Below are 21,152 nucleotides of genomic sequence, written 5' to 3' on the forward strand. Positions count from 1 at the left end.
ATAATAAAACTACAGAAAAATAATTAGAATGAATAGACTAATCAGACATCTGGAGAAAAAAGTCTAACAAATAATATGCAAGATCTCTACACAGAAAGATGTGAAAAATTAATATAAGTGAAAGGAAATCTAAATAAACAAAGGAACTAGCATGTTCAGGTATAGAAGACTCAATATTGTTGAAATATTAGTTCTCCCCAAATAGATCTATGTATCCAAAGCTATTCCTGTCAAAATGCTAATATGTTTTCTTTTCTGTGCATGTATGTGTGTGTGTAAAATGACAAGCTGATTCCAAAATATTATTGAAAAACAGAGGGCTAGGAATAGAAGATTTTCTTTTTTAAAAGAAGTTTTTATTTACATAATCTCTAAACCCAACTCAGGACCCCAAGATCAAGAGTTGCATGCTCTTCCAACCAAGCCAGCCAGGCGCCCCAAAGATTATCTTATAGAAGAACAAGGTGGTCAGCCATCAGAAAAAAAAAAAAAAAGAAAAAAATCTTGCCATTTGCAATGACATGGATGGAACTAGACAGAGGGTATTACATTAAGCGCAGTAAATCAGAGAAAGACAATTATCATATGATCTCATTCATATGTGGAATTTAAGAAACAAATCAGAAGATCATAGGGGAGGAGAGGAAAAAAATAAAACAGTGAAATCAGAGAGGGGGACAAACTATAAGAGACTCTTAATCATAGGAAACATGGGAAGGGAAGGGGCTGGAAGGGAAGGGGCTCAGGGAGGCGGGTAACTGGATGATGGACGTTAAGGAGGGCACATGATATAACGAGCAGTGGATATTAACTAAGACTGATGAGTCACCGAACTCTACCTCTAAAACCAATAATACCTGATATGTTAATTAATTGAATTTCGATAAAATAAAAAAAAAAAAAAGAAGAGGAACAAGGTGGGAGTAACAGACTCTACCATCCATCCGAGTCTTTTCTAAAGCAACAGTAGCTGAAGTGTGGAACTGAGCCAAGGAGAGACAAATAGACCAATGGAAATGACAGGATCGCCAAAGAAAGGGACCTGGACTAGGACCAAGAGAGCCACCTTCTCCTGGCCAGTGGTGTGATAGCTTCCCCCGAGTCAGGGCCTCTCCAAGCTGCTTCACACCAGTTAATCTTCACACTGTCTTGGGGCAGGTCGGGCCATTGGACCATTGGAATGTTCCCCTAGATAATTCTAATCTGCAGCTGTTTGAAAACCACATCCCCCCAACACACACTCTCTCTCTCTCTCTCTCTCTCTCTCTCTCACACACACACACACACACACACACAACTCACCTCTGTCTTCTAAACTTTGATAAGCAATGCAGTTTTTTATTTGAGGCTCATTAGGAGGCTGGAGAATGCAATTACATCATATTCCAAAACTTTCTGAAATCCCATTTAGATATTTGTCTTTTCCCAAATTTCTACTCCCTTCAGTTGCTGCCCTCTCCTTTCCCTTTCTCTTCTAGCCAAGTTCTTCATTTCTTCCTGCATTCCTCCTGTTATTTTTTGGTTTATTTCACAGAACAATTTTTGCCTTCCCTCAGTTTCCCTCTCCTCCATCTCTATCATCACCTTGCTTAGCAAACAAAAGTCTTGTTGAGGACTTGATCTAATAAAAGGGAGAGAAAGATTGAAAGTACTTCTAATTTAATGTTTCCCCCTGCCACGTACAGCTGGGCAGGGCTTGCATTGTCTTCCTTTGTGTATATTTTCAATACTCTCAGGAAAAAAAGAAGCTTTTCATTTTGGAGTGAACTCAAGTGCAGGGGACTTGCATGGTGCAGACTGAATGGGTGACAGCGCTGTGCTCTAGATGTGCTGCTCAGCCCGGCCTGGTGACAGGCCCCGAGGAGCCAGCAGCCACTCACCCTGTTAGTGAAAAGGTGCCCCATGGCACAAAAGTACCTCGGCGGCCCCAGCTTTGTGAACATGTGACACAGGCAAGCACACGGGGCCCCACACTTAGAAGGGTGCTGTGCTTGTCGTTATTTGAAATTCTTACTAATTTATGCACAAGGGGCTCCTCACTCTCATTTTGCTCTGGGCTCTGCAAATGATGTGGTCAGCCCTGTGCTGAGGGAAGGGGTTTATAGTTTTGCTTGATTTTACAACAAAAAAAGAAAAACCTCTGGGCTGAGTGCTTTGTGAAATACTTTCTCTGGTTTCTCAGAAACCATTTCCTCTTTTCAGCTCTCAGTTGTCCCCCTGGGTTTGGCAGCTGCTGTTCACTTGCTGCTTTACTGAATCTCTGATGTTTGTTTCCTGCTCCCTTAAAATATTTTCACAATGGCAAAATTGGGTTTTTCACCACCTGGCCCCAATCTCGGCTCCTTTTCCCTTCTCCCTTCATTCTTCTTCTGCTCCCACCTGAGCATGACCCAATGACTACTGTAACGCCCCCTCCTCTCCAGTCCAAGGCAGGGCTTTGACCACACAGAACCTTCTCTGTCAGTGGAACATGACATGCTTCTCACCTCTGCACTCTGCCATGTGCTTTTCCTTCTGCTTGGAATGCTCTTCCATTGCTACCACCTACCCCACTTTGGCTCTCATTTTTTAGACCCCACCTGAATGCCTCAGGCAGAAGGCGTTACCCACTTGCTCTTGCTCCCAAAGCTTTGAAGGCACACCTCTGTCGTAGCAGGTAAAACAGAATGGCATACAGAGGTGGTTCTTCTCTTTCATCCTCTCCCACCCACCTTATTCTGGAGAAGTCCATTCATGACTTGGAATACAAGTCAGTCATTCTTTCTAGAAAGTTCTTCCTGAGTACCTCATTATAGCACTAATCACATTGTAACATAATTGGTACCCCTCCTCAAGTGAAACCAGGTCTGTTTCACTTAGGGTGGTAACCAGAGTGCCTAGCATAGTTTTGGGCACGTAACTGGCTCGATAAATACTTGTTCAATTTGAGAATGAGTAAGTAAAGGACGATATATGTACATTATCATCTAGACTGTGGGTTTTATAACTTTTTTCTTAAACTTCTCCCTCTCTCTCCTTATTTCTTAACCCACTGATTGGCATGTATTAGCTATTCAATGTGTTTGTTAGGTAAACAAATGTCTGAAGGACTTAGGTGATCATGGAGCCTGACACCAAGGCCTGGGTGTGGGTAAGTATCCGCAGTGACTTCATCCTTGACTTGAGGTTGTATTCTTTAGAGGAGGATGGCAGGGATGACAGCACGGGGATCTGGCGATACTCACTGAGGACCAAGAGGAAGAATCTCCCTTTATGTTGTAATAAACCTCATATTGTTGTCTAGAGAGTGACAGAAAGTAATGCTAAATTCATAAAAATGTAACTGTGCTAAGTATATAGAATTATAATAAGCCTCACAGGAGAGTTGGGGCTTTGGAAAAACACTGGGAACCAACCGCCGAAAGAGCTGCTGTCTTTATTCAAGGGTGGGCCTGACCCTTAGACTAATAGCTTTCATCAGGGCTCCTTCCTGTCCTCATTGTCCTCCTCCTCCTATGATCTTGGGCTCCCATTTTCTACCTCCCAATGTGTAACTTCTTCCTTGAGATCCAGCAGAGAGGTACCTTTCTTTTGAGGAGTTTCCTGCCCCCACCCCCAACCCCTGTATCTTGTAGCATGCATTTTCATTGTTGTGACCAGCTCAAGTTCTTTTTTTTTTTCTAGAAGATTTTATTTATTTATTCATGAGACACACAGAAAGAGGCAGAGACATAGACAGAGGGAGAAGCAGGCTCCTTATGGGAAGCCTGATGTGGGACTCGATTCCAGGACCCCGGGATCATGACCTGAGCCGAAGGTAGACACTCAACCACTGAGCGACCCAGGTGCCCTGGCCAGCTCAAGTTCTTTTTGAAGCTCCCCTCTTCCAAGAAACCCCCTATCAGTTGGAAGGAGGTGGGGTTTCTCTCATTCCTCTGTCCAAGTGCTCCTTTTAAGAGTCTGGCTCTCCTCTGCACAGCATTCCCAACTGGACAGGGAAGTCTCTCTTCCAAAGGTGCCAACGAAATTACTTGAGCCCCCAAGTCTCAATCTATGGAGCATCAAGAGAAGGAATTTAGTGAATCTGAGCTCTATTTGAGTACTTACTGCAAGTTAGTAATGTGCTAGACAGTTACAGGAAATCAATTTGGGATTCATAAATATAAGGAGGAATGTTGTTGCAGTTAGAGCTGAGCTGTTTTAAAATGGAATAGGAAGCCTTTCAACAGAGTGAGCTACCTATCATTAGAAATGCTCCGGGAGCCTGGGTGGGGCTCTGTCGGTTGAGCATCTGCCCTCACCTCAGGTCATGATCCTAGAGTCCTGGGAGTCTTGTGATAGAGCCTTGCACATCACCTTGGGCTCCCTACTAAACAGGGAGTCTGCTTCTCCCCTTCCCTCTGTTGTCTCCCCTTGCTTGTGCTTTCTCTCTCTGTGTGTCAAATAAACAAATGAATAAAATCTTAAAAAAAAAATGGAAATGCAGGGTGCCTGGGTGGCTCCTGGGATTGAGTCCTGCATCAGGCTCCCCACAGGGAGCCTGCTTCTCCCTCTGCCTATGTCTCTGCCTCTGTGTGTCTCTCATGAATAAGTAAATAAAATCTTTAAAAAAATGCTCATGCACAGGCTGAACATACCAGGGCTGATCTGGAAGTAATTCCTGTATGGGTAGAAGGTTAGCTAGAGAGAGCCTCTATGGTTTCTTCCAAATTTCAAGCTTCTGCAATTTTATTATAGGGTTCTAACCCTATAATGTAGTTTGTATTTCAAAATACTGTACTTAATTAGTTGTTTTTCTAAACTCCTTCTGAAGTAAATCAGCTTCATACAGTGGTAATTAGTTTATTGGTAGAAACAATGACTGAGTCTGAAGCATGCATATTTTTATGTATGTGGCAAGGACACAAGAAAGGCTGACTATTATTATTATTGCACTATTTTCCAGAAATGAGATTTTCTAGCATCCTCGTGAAGATGTAATAGTAACTTAACCAAGTTAATAAATAACATGAAAATAAAGAAACAACTATTAATATGGAATATTTAAAAAGTGCTGAAGCCAGATGAATCAGTTTTCAGACAATTGAGCATAGTTTCTTATAACAGGAGTGAACCCAGAAGATTCTGGTAAGATTATACTTAAGAAAGCAAACACAGGGGGCACCTGGGTGGCTCAGTGGTTGAGCATCTGCCTTTGGCTCAGGGTGTGATCCTGGAGCCCTGGGATCACAACCTGTATCAGGCTCCTCACAGGGAGCCTGCTTCTCCCTCTGCCTATGTCTCTGCCTCTCTCTCTGTGTCTCTCATGAATAAATAAATAAAATCTTAAAAAAAAAAAAAAAAAGAAACAGCAAATGTAGGCTTCTCCAAAGCACAGTTGGTCCTCTCATAGACCTGCCCCTGCTGGGGCACATAGGCTGGGACATCTGGAAGACCTGACTGTATGTGGCAGTGTGTCAGGTACCCTGGAGGGACCATGACTTTCTCTATTAGTTAGCTGTAATAATCAAGACAGGACTCTAATGACTTAGCCAAATAGAGTCTTACTTTGTCCCCAAAAGTCCAGAGACAGGTAGATGGTTCAAAGATGGTATAGTTGTGTGAGGAAACCACCAAGGATGTAGCTTCCTTTTAACTTCAGATCTACAAACTCTAGTCTGTAGTTTTTTTGCCCTCGAGGTCTATGATGGCTGTTCCCCCTCAGGCCTTTAAATACATTTTGGACATGAAGAAGGAAGTGACTTAGAGGAAGAGATGGTAACCTATTTCAGGAAAGCGAAATTTTCCAAGAAATTCCAGCCAACTTGAACTTAGGCGTCATTGACCCAAGCTGTGTTATATGCTGTTATATGTTCTTGCTGTAACAGAGCCTGGAAAATATAGTTCTTTCAGTTGGGTATATTAGCTCCCCAAACAAAACTTAGGTTTAATTAGTAAATAAGAGGAGGAGGCATATTGAGTAGGCAAACAGCAGTGAGTGTCATAACTCGTCTGTCTCCTGGTGAGGTAGACTCTGCTCTCTATTTCTTTTTTTCTGGATGGAGGACTTTCCATATAGACTTTGAGCTATAGGAGGTGCCACTATCTGAAAGACCTTGTAAGGCTCTTATACTGATGCCCTTTGCCCACGCCAATATTTAACCCATCCACACATAATTTTGAAATTTCTCTGTCTTCCGGCTATGAGCCTTAGTCCATCCATTTGCAGCTCCAGTGTCCTCCAGGAGCTTGGGGGGACCGTCAGCTCCATACTTGAATATTTTCTGGTGCCATAGAGAAAAGAGTCTGACACCTATAGTCATGTTCTGACTTCTTTCTCACACTTCCCCCCAGACCTAAACCAAGTCTCTTCCTCTTGGACATGCTGGTCTTGCTGTCTGTTAACACTTAACAGAACAGCAAGCTCTCCTGTTTAGAACAGATCAACACCTTGAGATTTGTTTAAGCCAAGAAGGAGGTCCTACCTTTAAACAACAACAAAAAAGATTTATGGCTCTCTTGACATACTCCAGGGATTCCTGTCTGGCAGTGCTCAGGAGGGACAACTGAAAGCAGAATTGTAACATTCTGTAACCGTCAGAGACAGAAACTGACAAAGGATGGCCAACTCAGCCCTCTCATGTTGCAAAAGAAGACACTGAGACTTGAGAGAGTGCGGGTCTTTACTCCAGGTGTGGCATGGCACAACTCAGAGGTCAAAACCTAGGGGAAGGAAGACTACAGGAAGAGAGGTAGAGGGCTCTCTTTCACTTTCTGAGTAGGTTTGTGCTGCATTCATTATTTAAGCACCTGCAGGCATAGGAATGCTCCAAAGCTATAGACAATCAAGGCAAAAGTTATGGGATGTGGTGTGATATTGTGGCTGCTAAATCTAATCCCCTTTCTCCATGCTTTGGTTTGTGATGCTTATCTGTTCCTTAAGTTTGCTCACCTGTAAAAACAATGGTAACGTACCCCGTGTGGTTTTAGGAGGAATAAAACGGAGTTGCCACTTTGAACAGTACCCAGTTATAATATGAAAATATTATAATATAGAAATGTTTGCTTTCATTATGATTAGTTGTCTCCTATTCTCAGCAGATTAATAGTCTTTGAATCTTGCACGATGGCCAGTGCACATCTTGAAGAAGCACAACAAAGAGCCAGTGGGAATATTAACTTTTAAGTCAGGATGGTTGGTTCTTGTTACCAACACCAAGGGAATCTCAAATCACAAATAATGGGATTATCCCCCAAGTAGGTCAGCATGGCATGAAATACATGATCTATGATAAGGAATACTTTTCTGATCTACTTTTATGACTAGCCTATGCATTTTCTGCCAGTATTTTCATTTTCAGTAGATATGCCTGCTTTGTTTCTTTTCTTTTTTAAAATGTGGTGAGCTTCACACACTAGTCTTTTGTACCAGCTATATAAGGAGCAACTAACACCAAAGACATGCATGGGATTCTTATACCAAATCAGTTTTTTTTTTTTTTTTTAAAGAACTCTTTAATTGGACAATACTTTAATTCTCTAAACAATGTTATGGTAGTTGACCACCTTTTGAAATTATCTTTGTCTTGTTTGGTACTTGAATGGCATGAAAAATTTCCCTCTGCTTCCCTACTCCTCTCCTAAGGGGTCATTTTCCCCGCTCTTTTCTCTGCCCTGCCTGGCCTCTGACCCTGCCAAACTCTGCTGTTTCCATGGACTTCTGAATCTAATTAACGTCTCAGTGGCTATATAAGTGAATTATGTAGGCAGGAGGATGTTGGAAAGTTTGAGGAAGGTACATACATTCCTTGGGGGAAAACCTGGTTTTGTACAAAGGAAAAAAAAAAAAAAAAGGAATGCACTTGGAGGAGATGGAACGTCAGTAAAGCGTAAAACATCAGTAACATGCTTAAGCTCATTAAGTATCTCCTGCCTGATGAGCAGATGCAACCTTAGGAGCATCTCTTTTGACATCTGGGCAATAATCAGCCATTACAGAATCTGGCTGAGGGGACAGGTAATCCAGATATGCCACTACTGCAACACAACTGCCGCACAACTAGGTTATCAGCACTCTTTCCCCTCCCCCTTCTTTTTGCAGCCAGTTCACAACCACTTGTGGGGAGCATGTCCTTAGATGATCTCTGAAATGACCTGGCTACCAGGGCCACAAGTCTTTCTCAAACTCTCCAGGATGTGGGCAAGCAAGGGGGAGGGGGCCAGAGTGCTGAAGTTCTCTGCCAGAGGATACTGTCAGAGAGCCCAAGGCAGAGATGGTCCCTATGCCCCATGTTTCCATGGAAACATAGGAGGAGTGATGACAGCCAGCACAGCCACACCATCTGCTCGGGACCTGGTGAATGATGAAAAAAAATAGAAAAAGAGAGGCACCTCAGATCCCAGGCTAGAACCACTCTGAGATACCAAGGCAGAGGGAAAGGCCTGAAGACACTACAACTCCTGGGTGGATTAAAATCCAAGCTGTCCTGGGGCTCGACATATTAGCATGTCATTTGCAAGCAGAAAGCCTAGAGGGCTTATCCTGCAATCCCTAGATATAGTTACGAACACTCAAGAAGCCTCTGGAAGGAGAAGCAGACTGTGATGTGACTGCAGCCTTGCTGGAACATGAGAGAAGGTGCAGTGACAAACAATGCTGCAGGATGTGGGGTGGGGGCTCCCCTGACCTTCCAGCAAGATCGCCTGCACAGCTGGCTTTTAGCCAGGCATATTTTCTAGGGGAATGGTGGGAATATAAAAGGAAAATACCTACCCGGTCACAATTGTGACTTGAGTTGCAGCCACATCTTCAGAATAAGGCATGGATTAATAAAGCCAGGCAAGCTTTCTCTTCTCTCAGCTTGGATCCAGGAGATTTTAGTTGGATGTTACAGATTTGCTTCTGGGTCTGTTTTAGAGGCTTTCAATTCCAGGCTGGTGGAATGTGAGTGGGGCTCTTGCTGAGTGTGCTTGTCAGCCTGCCCCAGACTGAGTAGGATTCATTTCTCAGTTCCTTCCATTCACAGATTTAACTCAAAAAAACACCCCTGACCCAGGGAGGCCTTAGCTAACTCCTCACAGTGGCTCTCCAGAGCTGGGTGGTTTCAACCAGCTCTCTGGAGTATTATCTGCATCTACTCCAGGAAAAGAGTCCCTCAAGTCTCCAGGTCGTTAGTATGCACAGAAACTACATCTGTTTCAGAAGAAACACCAGTTTTTATTTTTATTTTTAATTTAGGTAGTCTCTTATTCCTTTACAAACCAAACCAAACCAAAAACCCAAACACCCCCAAACCTCCCTTTTACTTCTGGCATTCTAAATCCCAGAAAGTCCAAATCTTTTTTTTTTTTTTTTTTTTTTATTCAAGATTTAAAATTTTGACACCTGGATGAAGCGCTTGTTTTGGTACGTGTATCTAGGGGCTGGCATATTATGGCAACATCTTAATATACCAGATAAATAAAAATAATAAAAAGGTCACCTTATAAAGGTTCTCATTAACTCTTCTACATTTCACTTGTAAATACTATTAATTTAGATTTATTTCCATGACGACTTAGTAAATACGGTATCTACAAGTATGATTCGGGTTTCTTCAAAAGACCATATTTTCCAACTGGACACTAGACACAAAAATATAATTGGAAATAAAAGTGTTAATGCAACTTCCCCTATGTTCGGAGCCCCCGAACAGAAAATAACGATGATTCCTGAAGAAAAATATTTGGATACCCACACTGAAATTGCTTTAGGCTCAAGTACCTTCATGTAGTAATATGAGGCACTGCATTTAAATTCAAATATAAGTCTACCCACTACTACGAGGCTTTTGGGGAGAGAGACCTTTTATGAGTAAACCACTCCACTGGCTTTATACCCCCCAACTGCTTTCTCGCTTTCCTTTTCCGGGGCCATCTATTTATCTTCAGCCTCTGTGGTGAGGGCAAATCTGTATCTTAAGCTTCAAGCTTAGGATGGGACTCCCAGTAAACATGGTTCTGTTTGTTCTCCAGCAGCCCTCCTTTGTATAAACAGATGTGGTGGGAAGGGAAGGAAAGCCAGATCTCTGTGAGGGGTGGGAGGTCTTCTTTCTGGAGAAGCTTCAGGCTGCAGCCATTAGCACAGGGACAGGATGCATTTCTTGTTCAGGCAGGGGAACTTGCAGTTCTTCCAGAGAGGGGCTGTTCTTCTCACTCTCCTCCACCCTCCACCCCCATCCTTTGTTCCTGGGAATACTGTCTGGATGTCTCCTGCATCTCACTTTTGCCAGAGCAAACATTTCCAACAAGGCTTATGCTAAGGAGATATTAGGAAGACAGATTTTTTTTTTCCCCTTTACTTTCCAGATGTCCTGTAGACTGGGATTTGGGAAGACAGCCCTTCACACCTGTACTTTCTCCTCTATTCACATTCTCTTTGTTCTTTTGCAGCCTCTTTACTACCTTCAACTAATGAGGGAGATTTTTAGGGGCTGGGAGTTGTCAGCTTGTAAAATAACAATTCCATTTTCTGAAACTATGTTGATACTCTGTCTTAGTTTAGTGTTTTACATTTTGCAACCAGTTATGGATGCTAATGAAGGAAGGACTACTTCAGAGCTGGGGGAAAAAGGGGGTGGGGGGGCTGAGTGTTTTGTAATCGGATCCCAAATAAGTAAGAATTCTCATCAGTCTTTTCTTCTTCTGCATGTTCTCCAGACTCAGTTTGTTAATCCTCATTCAGAGGTCAGAGAGGTGAGGAGGCTTGATGGAGGGATCCTGTGACTTTTTCGCAAGGGTCTAGATTTCTGGTGGTTCCAGTCAGTGGTCCTTCTGTGAGAATGAACAAAGGGGAGAGCATGGAAAAGGCCTCTCGGCCTGCAGGAATTGGGGGTTTGGTGCAAATGATGGGAGGGATATAACCACATCGCTCTGTACCACTCTCTAGGAGTTCTCTGGGATCCTGAGCTCTGGATCCCCAGAGCTGTGGCCAAGAGGACAGGGGAGTCAGGGAACTGAGGAGGGGTTCTGATTTTGGCCAGCTGTGGGGAAACAGAGCCACGGCCCTGATCTAGGCATGGACTTCTTGGCATGTCTGCAGAAGTAAGGAGGGGGGTGGGGGATGTTCTCTACGATCTAGGAAGTAATGGTAAAAAGGACCTGGTTTTTTTTTAGGAGCCACAATGATACTCTATCATCCTCCAGCTGACAGTATGTCACTTTCCAGACAGATGGGGCGAGAAGTTAGCAGTCTACACCCAGGGGCCTGCCCCCCCTCCCTGTAAGGAATAAAAAGAAAGGAGGTTAGTTTCCAGGGACGGCCAGCCGGAGGACGGTGGGACCCCCACTGTAGGCCAAACTGCGGGTCCTGTCAGTAGAGGTTTCCTCCCTTTCACTTAACTTACTGACTCCAGATATTTTAAAGGATTTGTTTACAGCGCGACTGCAGGCTGCTCCGTTCACTCTCCCCGTGCCTGGGGCGGCCAGGGAATTCCCAGCCCCCAGCCCCCCCCCCCCCGCCCCGGGCTGCAGGCGGCACAGCGCCCGGAGCGCGCGGCACGGTCGGGGCAATTCTGGGCCGCAGGAGAAGTGCGTGCGGCCCGGGCAGGGCCGGGCGGGGCCGGGCGAGGGCGAGGGCGAGGGCGAGGGCGAGGGCGAGGGCGAGGGCGAGGGCGAGGGCGAGGGGCAGGAGATGCGGCAGGCCCGGCCCGGCTCAGCATCCCCCGGCGCTCCGCACGGCCGCCCGCCGGCCCCCGCCCCCGCTCTCGGGGCGGCCCCGGGGCAGGCGGGCGGCGGGGGCGCGGGGCGCGGGGGCGGCGGGGCCCCGGGGAGCGGCGCGGGGAGCGCAGGGGCGCGCGGGGCGGGCGCGGCGCGGGGCTCACGGCGCGCGCGCGCCTCGGCCTCGCCCGCGCACACGCGCCTCCCCGAGGAGAAAGAGGCGGGCGGGCGGGCGCAGAGCTCCGCGGCGGCGGCGGCGGCGGCGGCGGCTGCAGCGGGCCGGGCCGCGGGGAGGGAGGGGAGGAGGGGCGGGCGCGGGGCGGGAGGGGGGCGAGGCGGCGGCGGCGGCGTTGGCGCGGGGAGCTCGCCGCTCTGTGCTGAGTGTGCCTGCGCGCGAGCCGGGGAGCGGGTGAGTCGCCGGCCGCTGCCTCCCGCCGCGCGGGCCGGGCGTCGGGGGCGGGGGGCGCGGGGAAGCCCGACCCGGGGGCGGGGGGCGGGGGCGGGCGGCGGCTCCGGCGCGGCCGGGATGCACCTTGAGCGGCGCCTTTCGTTGCAGCGCGCGGGCGGCCCGAGCCTCGGCGGCGGCGGCGGCGGCGGCGGCGGCGGCGGCGCTGACACCTCCCACCATGGACAGCTTCGACTTAGCCCTGCTCCAGGAATGGGACCTCGAGTCGCTGTGGTGAGTGCCGGGGCCGGGGCCGGCCGCCCGGGCGCGGGGCGGGGGCGGGCGCGGGCGCGGGGCGGGGGCGGGGGCGGCCGCGCGCTCACCTGGGCGGGGGGCTCGGAGCGGCCGGCCGCCGTGGGGGTGGGGTGGGTCGGGGCGCCCGCCGCCCCCCGGCCCCCCTTTCGCGTCCTCTCCCCTCGGTGCTGCCCGCCCCAGCCCAGGGCCGGGGAGCGGGGGAGCCGGGGGGCAGAGCGCAGCCACGGAGAGGAAAAGCCCCGATTTCCAGAACGTGTCCCCAGTGCCCGGGGATCCACCCCTCGGCCCCGGCCCCGGCCCCGGCCCCAGCGCCTCTCGGCTCCCTGCGCTTCGTCTGCGCCCTGCGTTCACCCCAGCGACCCCCGGAGTTGTGCTGCTGGAAGTGCCCCTAGAGGATGCTCCAGCCTCCCGCCCGGGGCATCGCTGCCGCCTCCTGCCCGCTCCCACCCGAGAGGGAAAGTGGACGCCGGGGGCAGGGGGCGACGATTTCTCCGTGCGGGAATTCCGGAGGCCTTGGCCCGGGGAGGCTCGTTTCCTCGAGGTTCACGGTCCCTCTGGGCCCTTTCTTCACACCTCGCTACAGTTGTCCTCCTCCTCTCCCCGCTCCCCCCACCCGGGCGCCCCGCGCGCCCCTTTATTCCACGCTCCGGCTCCCAGCCTGGGCGGCGGGCGGCGGGCGGCGGGCGGCCGCGGGAGCCCTCCGGGATCTGCTGCTCCGTGTCCTCACGTTGAGGAGCTGCTGTAGGCGAATCGCCGCTAGAAGCAGTTTAATTCTCGTTGCGGGTTTCTTAAAAATCCCATTGGCTGCCTCGGCATCCCTCTGATTTCCTACCCTCCCTTCCACCCCTATCTCCTAAATGTTTCCAACCAACCCTATTCAGGTGGTAAAATTACTGCCCGCATATTCCTGGAGGAACTTGTGTTATGTTTAATATTTACGGGAATGAACATCTGCTGGAACGAGCATATTAACTGCACTCTGTTCTGCCTCTGGTAAATTTTTTTTTTTCTGCTTTAATTCAGTAAAGAGTTCGCATGTGTCTAGAACTGCAAGTGGTGTGCACATGAATATGCAGTGTACAATTTTAAAGCTAAACTGCTTTGAGATTTATAGATTATATAGATGATAATGTGGATTATTTTCAGTGATTTAGGCTTCTAGTCACTTTTATCTTTCTAAAGCCAGGTGTAACAAACTAAACTGGACGCAGAGCTAGTGCATTATTGAGCAGTTTCTTATAAAAGATCTGATGATGAGTAACTGCAGCTTGCTCTGCATAATGCTGGTGCTTATAAAATACACAAGGATGGGCCCTAATGTAATAAAACTTTTATATATTACACTGGAAACTTCAAAGAGCCAGTGTAGAAAGAATATGAAACATGTTATTACTCTATAAAAGTTGCTAATTACTGTCTTGTTGCTCCTGGGGTTATTTCAGCCTTTCATTTACAGATACCTGTTATTTTACAGGTTTACATTTAGAAATGTTGGTTTCTGGCACAAATTCAGTAGTTTTCTAGATAGAGACTGTGCTTTAAAAATGACTTTTGCTTTTAAAAGACAGTTTTTCAATCAAAGGGAAGAACTTACTGTTTTGGCATGTTTTTATGGTGCTCATCAGCTTGCTGACTCAAACCGAAGCCCCCTCATGACTTTTACAAGTAATAGTTTGAAATTACCAGCTATAATCTGTGGGCTTTTCCAGCACAGGATCTAAGCTTTATTTCTCTTTTCATCCTTAGTTTCCAGCTGGGTTACCTGGATGGAGCACAGTTATACAATGTCTGTTGTATTGACTTGAAATTTACGTTATCTAGAGTACATTTATTCCTTTCAAAAATGAAAAAATTTAAGCATTTTTGAAAAGTTGCTGTATACGCAGTCAGCATTGAATCAGTGCATCGGTTTATCTTTGGCTTATAAAAATGTGGAGGGTTTCTTGCTTGTAGTATAGTGGGACAGTTTGGCTTGAGCGAGGGGGTGTTTCTAGTTTGCAGACGTAAAACTTACGTTTTACAAAAGCTTGTGTATTTCTGATAAGTTAAAGATAAATCATACTTCTTGAATATGCATTTCTAACGTAGGCATTTTCTCAGTTTATGGACGAATTTTTGCATGGTATTTTCTCACTCAGTTTTACGGTTTATTTTTAAATTCATAAGTGATCCAAAATAACATTTGAGTACTTTGTGTGTCAAATGTTTTCTTATCCATTGTTTGCTTATTTGAATCTGACAACAATCTTGGTGGCAAGCAGTAGGAGTCTTATTTTATAGATAAGGAAATGGAGGCTTTGAATTGTAAAAGGACTCAACTGAGCCGGTAAAACAAATGAGGGCAGAATTTTCACACTAACATTGACTGAACACTCACCATTTACCAGGCACAGTTCTAAGTACGTTATATGTTTTAGCTCAGTTAGCCCTCACAACTGCCTCAGGAAGCATTATCTGTTATCGTTCCCATTGCATTATCTGTTACCGTTCCCATTTTACAGATTGAGAAATTGAGGGTGGGGAAGGCCAGGTAACCTGCCCAAGGTCACACATCTAGAAGTGGAGGAGCTGTATTTGAACCAGCCATTAACTTCTCAACACTCAGGTTTCTGACTCTAAATCCAGTGGGTTTTCTACAATATTGCAGATGTCTCCCAGTGTATGAGGGTGGCTCTAAAGTTAATTATGAAACAAAACCATGATGGACTGGAAGTTAAGGTTCTGTTAAAATACCAAAGAAAGAGAAGGTCAGAACCCTAGAAGATACTGATCTAAAATTAAAAATCTGAAAAATAAATACCAGGATTTAGGAAATTATGCCTGCCTTACATGAATTAACTTATAAATATCTATACATTTAAAATAAACACCACTAAAAACTTATTCTTTTCATTCATCTTAGAAAAACATGTTTCTTTGGAGATGGTGGGGGAAGGTACAGGTTAATGACAAAGGAGAATGGTATTTTAATCCCTAATAGTTCTTCCTAATTGGTGGGCATTGTTTTCCAATAAAACAAATTTATTAATTGTGACTGTGGCTTTGAACCTGAGCTAGCTTAGTCTGCCGGTCACAAAAAATGTCCCCAAATGACCGTATAGACAATATGAAGAGGAAAGCTCAGTATTATTGAAAAAAATCAAGGAATTCAAGAGCCATCTCCTCCACCTCCTTGTACCTCCCCCACATTCTGCCAAAACCCTCATTCTTATTTTTCAAAGGAGGCCTTTTGAGTCTAAATGGTCCAGATAGCTTGTTTAAACTTTTCCTTTCAGCCTTATTTAAAGTTGAAAAGAGTAGCCCTAATTTCTACTTTTTTTTTTAATTTTTTTTTTTTCTAATTTCACTTCCCATTTCTGGTTTAAAGAGAATAGAGAGCTTGGAACAGGGTGAAGGCACTCATCCTGCCCCCAGCTCCATAGCTTCACTGGGTAGAGTTGGATCCCTGGAGAGTTGGGGATTCTGTAAGTTTGCAGAGGCAGGTATCCTGAGGAACAGCACTCTTACCAGCCTCCCACCCTCTTCCCATCTGCTCCTTCCTGTTCTCCATCACCTTTTGATCAGCTGCTGGACATAGCCATTCCTCAGGGCCTTTAAAATAATGACCCTCCCTTTTAACAATCTAACATTACTTTCATTTATTCATTTAAATATTAATTGATCATTTCTTTAGTCTAAGACCTTGTGCTGATTGCTATAAGGAGTACTAAGATGAGTAAACTGTGGGTTGTGCATGTGATTATCTAGTAGGGGAATGAGATGAGTATACAAATAAAAAAGGAAGTTTTCAACACTGGTGATTCAGAAGAGAAAAAGACCATATTTGGGACTGGGGTGGGTGGTAAAGGAAGGAAAGAGGAAAAATTGAGTTAAAAAAAACCAAAACGCTTCCATGGAAAAGGTGGCCTTTGAACTAAGCCTTGGAAGATGAATGGGATTTTTACAGATGGTGGGGGTCGGGGTATTGAGAGGACATAGAGGCATCTTGGGCAAAGAAAGAACTTGAACAAAGGCTTTCATGGTGTTTCTGAAAGATCCTTTTATGAATCATGGTGGAATTACCTATACCAAGTATTTTAAAGATGCAGAACTTCTGTAATCAGGAGGCAGTTTCAGGGAGTGGGAAAAGTTTTCCAAATGAACTTAGTCAAAATTGTCTTAAATATAAAACTTTTCAGTTATTGGAGAGAAAGACTATCGAAATACAATAGAAATATTCATATTTCTCTCTACTATTTCCCTCACCACACTCCCCCCACCCCATAGATTCACATAGGCCAGAATCCGTTTACTTTTGTTCAAATAGGCATTATACTTTATATTCTTTCAAATTAGAACTTTTGAAGTATGATAAATGGATTGTTTCATACTTATCAATTTGTTCATTTAGCAAGTATTCATAGAGTATTAAGCATTATTCTGTGATAGGTACTATAGAACCAGTGGCTTTCAAGCACTTTAGACCATGACTCACAGTAAATCATTTAACATTTCGACCCCTGTGAGTATCCATACACATAACTGAAACAACTGTCACAAGGTAATGCTTATCCTTACTATGTGTGATGCATTTTGATATTTTCTATTCTATTTCCACTCTATTTTTTTCAAATTTTCCATCTACCCATAGGTTGAAAACAGTGAAGAAGAGCCACTGATAGTACTGGAGTGCTTCCCAGTAGTACCTACTGTCACATTTGGTTCTCTTCAAGTCAACTACCAATGGACATGGCCAGACCATGGCTTCTTTCATTCCTTGTTAGTTTGGCTTCCCAGGCCCAGTATAGTGTCAGAAAACTGCTCCAGATTCCTGACCTTGACCCTCAGGTGCCTTGACCCTTTCCTGTAGCCCCGGCAAAGCAAACATTTTAAGGCCTACCACTATGCCTCTTGTTGGCTCTTGGGGTCAAAGCAGTTCAGTAGAACACAGAAGGCAGAAGGAGAGGTGCACACAGGGACCCTCCACATGCTTTCTGCAGGGTTACTGCAGGTGACTGGCCCAAGGTGGCTGTATGGTTGGCAACAGTGGTTCTCTTTGGTTGAGAGCCCTAGAGCATATCCAGAGCTTAGGAAAGGCCTTACTTAGCATGTGTGGGGATGAAAATATTTCTACAAGTGGATTTCAGGGCTAGGACCTGTGGGCTGCAGTATTGAAGGGGGCTGGTTGCCTGGGTGCAAGAGGCAAGGAGATATCCATGGGAAGCTATGGAGTGCTGGGGGCAAGAAGCTGAGTGCCGCTCCCATCTGTGAAGAGCATGAGCCTGGCTGTGGGTAGGTGTGTCTTGGAGAAAACCAGGTGGGAAGACTGGGTAATGCACGGTGTTAAAGTTGAGGACTCAGGCTTGGCTGGGGGCCACAGCGTTACAGAGACGGTGAGCACTGGGTGTGCAGATGAATTTTAACCACATGCCTTCTGATGACGATGAAGATGAGTATTGTGTGTGGGGAAGTGATTCCTTCCTGTGTTCCAGATTCTCTTTTGTGAAAATGTAGGAGGGTTATAAAATGCTAGGGATCTATTTTGGGAGAATGTCCCTGTGAACCAGAATGGGTCTAATCAATGACACTTTAGATGTAGCAACTGGTACGAGGCCCTTTGGCATAATATTGGTTAGCATAGCAGTCGAATTGAAGGAAAAAAGTCTCAAAAGGAATGCAAGATTTTTTTCTGTATAAATGGGATTTTTAACCTGGTATAAGTTTGCCTGTTTAAATTTTCTTTATTTTGAAAATAAAGCCTTGGTAGCAAAATCAAGGCCATAAAAGACAATTTTAATATCATTTAATGGTAACATAATGTTTCCTTGTTTTATTTCAAAGTGAAATCCATAAAACTTACTTTAAATGTTGCCCATTCTCTTTTGTCTGGGAATTTAATTGAGGTTTCTGAATTCAGTTGGCTCCAGCCTTGCTTTCTGTTTGGCCCTGGGCAGCTCACGATTTTTCTCATTTCCTATTCTCAGTCTTGGTTTAATCACTTATAAAATGACAGCACTTATAGTGGCCTACCTCATAAGGTTGTGATGTTAAGTAATAAAAGTGTCAATTGCTTTGTGAATGCCAAATGTAGTTCTTTTAATACCCTTCGCTTCCTTAAAAAGTCTCTTTATCATAAACAAGGAAGGATACAGAAAGGCCACGTTGGGTCAGGTCATCCATCTGGTACAGAGTTCTGTCCCTGGCAGTGGGATCCAGGGACATTTTAGAGTGGAGGCTGGTAGTTTTTCTTAGTTGTATATCATACTCTAGCAGACAAATACACCCTTACTTGTGGTTGTGCTACTAACGTATGTAGATATATTAACCATTACATAATCTTTGATGTTTCACTGAGAATGTATTGAATTACCACCCATTACATCAAATGACTTCATTTGGCACTGTGGGTCTCATTAAATTATGTCAGGCTAATCATAATTTAGTTTCAATAGAAACAAAATACACAGTTATTACCAGGGTAAGAGGACACCACACCATCCAAGAAACTAAATGGGTTTAGTCTACAGAAACTAACCCCTGGAGACATGATAGAGCCCCTGAAGGGGTTGAAGCAGTTTCACTGGGAAGGGGGCCTGGAGCTGTTTTGGGTTATTTAAGGGCACTGGTGAGATCAGGGGGTGTGAGAGTATCTAAAGGGGATGTGACCCTGCTATGTTGGAGGGTAACAATTACCTGTCTGTAGGAGGCTGCAGATGCCCTGCCAGCTACTTCTTACAAAAGATTCCTGGGGAAGTGGGCCAGCAGCAGTAAGTTATCTGAGTTCTTCCAACTTCAAAATCTATGATCATTCCCATCGTAGGAGAGCAGGAATCAAAGAGTGCAGAAGTCATTAATTTTCTCTTGTGTATTTTTCCCCTTTGTAATTTCCCCACTCACATGTGGAGGATGGCATAGAGGGTACTTAAACTTCTTCACATAATTTCTTCCCAGGGGGCTCATTGTTAGCTGAGGTAAACAAAAAGAACTGTAATTTGAAGACCACTAACATAACAACTCTGTTTAGAGTTATGTGTTAACTTGATGCTGAAAATAATTTTAATTTTCCTTTTTATGAACAGGAAATTAATTGTCAGAAACCCTCTGGAGTGCTGTAATATGAGTCTGTTGGTCTTGGTTACATTTTGGTTGTCATACCTGTACTGTATCTAAGTTATGAAGTGACCACACTTTTTCTGTCAGTGTTCATTGAAATGTTAGTTAGTTGTCTGGTAGTTTAGATAGAAAAAAGCTTTGACTTCAGTGGATCATCACCAGTTCTAGGAAATAACCTGTTTTTATTTTCTAATTTCAAGGTATGTTTGTTTTTCTATAAACTGTATCTTGAGAAAGAAAAGATCCAGGGCTTATAATATTTTGAGAACATAAGTCAGTGTACTTAACTGTCATCCAGGAGGTGCTTCTCAGACATTAACTTGCCTTCGGGTAACTTAGGGAACTTGATAAAATATACATTATGATTTAATAGGTTCAGGGTGAGGCTATGATTCTGCATATCTAACTAGCTTCCTGGTAAACTGCTGGTCCACAGACCAAACTTTGAGTAGGGAGAACTAAAAGGTGAAAATTACTTTAAAAAGAAGTTCTTTTAAAATACTGCACTTTCTTCTCCTGATTTTGGGGGAAGAAGGGGTTGCATAATAACATTATAATTCCATGATGCCAGGAAGGTACGTTTAGAGCAGCATTTATTTTACTTTCGTGGGTCTTTCTAATACAGTTTTTTAAACGACTTTATTTTTATTTATTTATTCATGAGAGACCCAGAGAGAGAGGCAGAGACCTAGGCAGAGGGAGAAGCAGGCTCCTCTGATGCGGGACTCAATCCCAGGACCCTGGATCAGGCCCTGAGCCAAAGGCAGACACTCAACCATTGAGCCACCCGGGCATCCCTCGAATACAATTTTGATGAGTGAGGGGGTGGTTAATTGTATCCTAGTGGGGACACAGTGGCGAATAAACATAAAAGCCGAAGTAAATGAAGTTTGTAATAAATAGGCTAATCACTTTTTACAACTTTACAGTTCTTGTCAGTCCTTCAAAGGCCAGGTTTTCCTGTGTCAGCAGTGAATGCTCAGAGTAACTGGGTGCCAAGTCTTATAGACACTCCTGGATTTGTCGGGGAATCTCACAGTCTTTCCTAGAGCTGCCCAGGGCTCAGACCAAATGTCTGCATTCTCTCCTAGCCATTCCCTCTCTGGGAGGGAATTGGGGAGGTAGGGTGCTGAGGGGAAGGGAGGTGGCAGTGGTGGGGGAGAGGGGTAGCTATTTGCAGATTGACTGCACTACCCTGTGGCCATAGCTGCAAATTGCAACTTTCCTCAAGTCCTGGGAGAAATCAAAACTCAAGCTCCAAGTGGAGCCAAGGGCAAGTCTTCAGACACCTCAGGTGGGGGCCTAACCCAGCACTGCCAGCTGCCCTATCCCTCAGCTCTGACCACAGAGTGCCCTGAATCCATCAGGTGCTCACACATAGCTGCAGTTTCTGGGTTGAATTTCCAATCCTATTTCATTAGAAAAATAAGTGCAGATAGGAATGATTATATAAGCAAATATAGTGCAGTTGACTTTGAATGTGCTGTTGAGACGGACAGGAAATTTATTTACTTTATCTTCTTAATGAGGATTTGTGTGTGTGCGTGCACACATGCACATTTCCATTTTCTGAAATGGCATAGAAGACTGTTGCTGGTAAGAGCAAGCCACATTGGGTTAAACAATTGTGACCATTTCAGATTTGAAAAAGAAAGCTGACTTTGCAGGAATAGTAGTGACCAGTTCAAATCTTGCAGTCTTGGGA

At 45.0% G+C, this 21,152-nt stretch overlaps 1 protein-coding gene and 2 long non-coding RNA genes across 6 annotated transcripts in view; 1 reads left to right on the forward strand and 2 right to left on the reverse strand.

Moving 5' to 3' along the window:
* Positions 1 to 6,582, reverse strand: part of LOC140643098 (uncharacterized) — a 31,444-nt gene extending 24,862 nt beyond the window's left edge. The window contains exon 1 of the long non-coding RNA XR_012039499.1: positions 6,444 to 6,582. This is a non-coding gene — a long non-coding RNA (uncharacterized lncRNA). The remainder of the gene's footprint in view (positions 1 to 6,443) is intronic.
* Positions 6,583 to 10,276: 3,694 nt separating this feature from the next.
* Positions 10,277 to 11,383, reverse strand: LOC140643099 (uncharacterized). The gene is made up of 2 exons (XR_012039500.1): positions 11,098 to 11,383; positions 10,277 to 10,770 (listed from the first exon to the last, which is right to left on the reverse strand). It is a non-coding gene; the product is annotated as an uncharacterized lncRNA (long non-coding RNA).
* Positions 11,384 to 12,226: 843 nt separating this feature from the next.
* AFF3 (ALF transcription elongation factor 3) overlaps positions 12,227 to 21,152 on the forward strand; it is a 521,667-nt gene continuing 512,741 nt past the window's right edge. For 2 of the 4 annotated variants that reach the window (XM_072844517.1, XM_072844519.1), the window contains exons 1-2: positions 12,232 to 12,334; positions 13,237 to 13,348. In XM_072844517.1, coding sequence (XP_072700618.1) covers positions 13,299 to 13,348 — 50 coding nt within the window. In that variant the 5' untranslated portion in view covers positions 12,232 to 12,334; positions 13,237 to 13,298. Of the gene's footprint in view, positions 12,335 to 13,236; positions 13,349 to 21,152 lie in introns of all 4 variants that reach the window. The other 2 variants (XM_072844520.1, XM_072844518.1) reach the window with 2 other exon arrangements.

This window comes from Canis lupus, chromosome 11 (genome assembly GCF_048164855.1).
Source record: "Canis lupus baileyi chromosome 11, mCanLup2.hap1, whole genome shotgun sequence".
Lineage (NCBI taxonomy): Eukaryota > Metazoa > Chordata > Mammalia > Carnivora > Canidae > Canis > Canis lupus.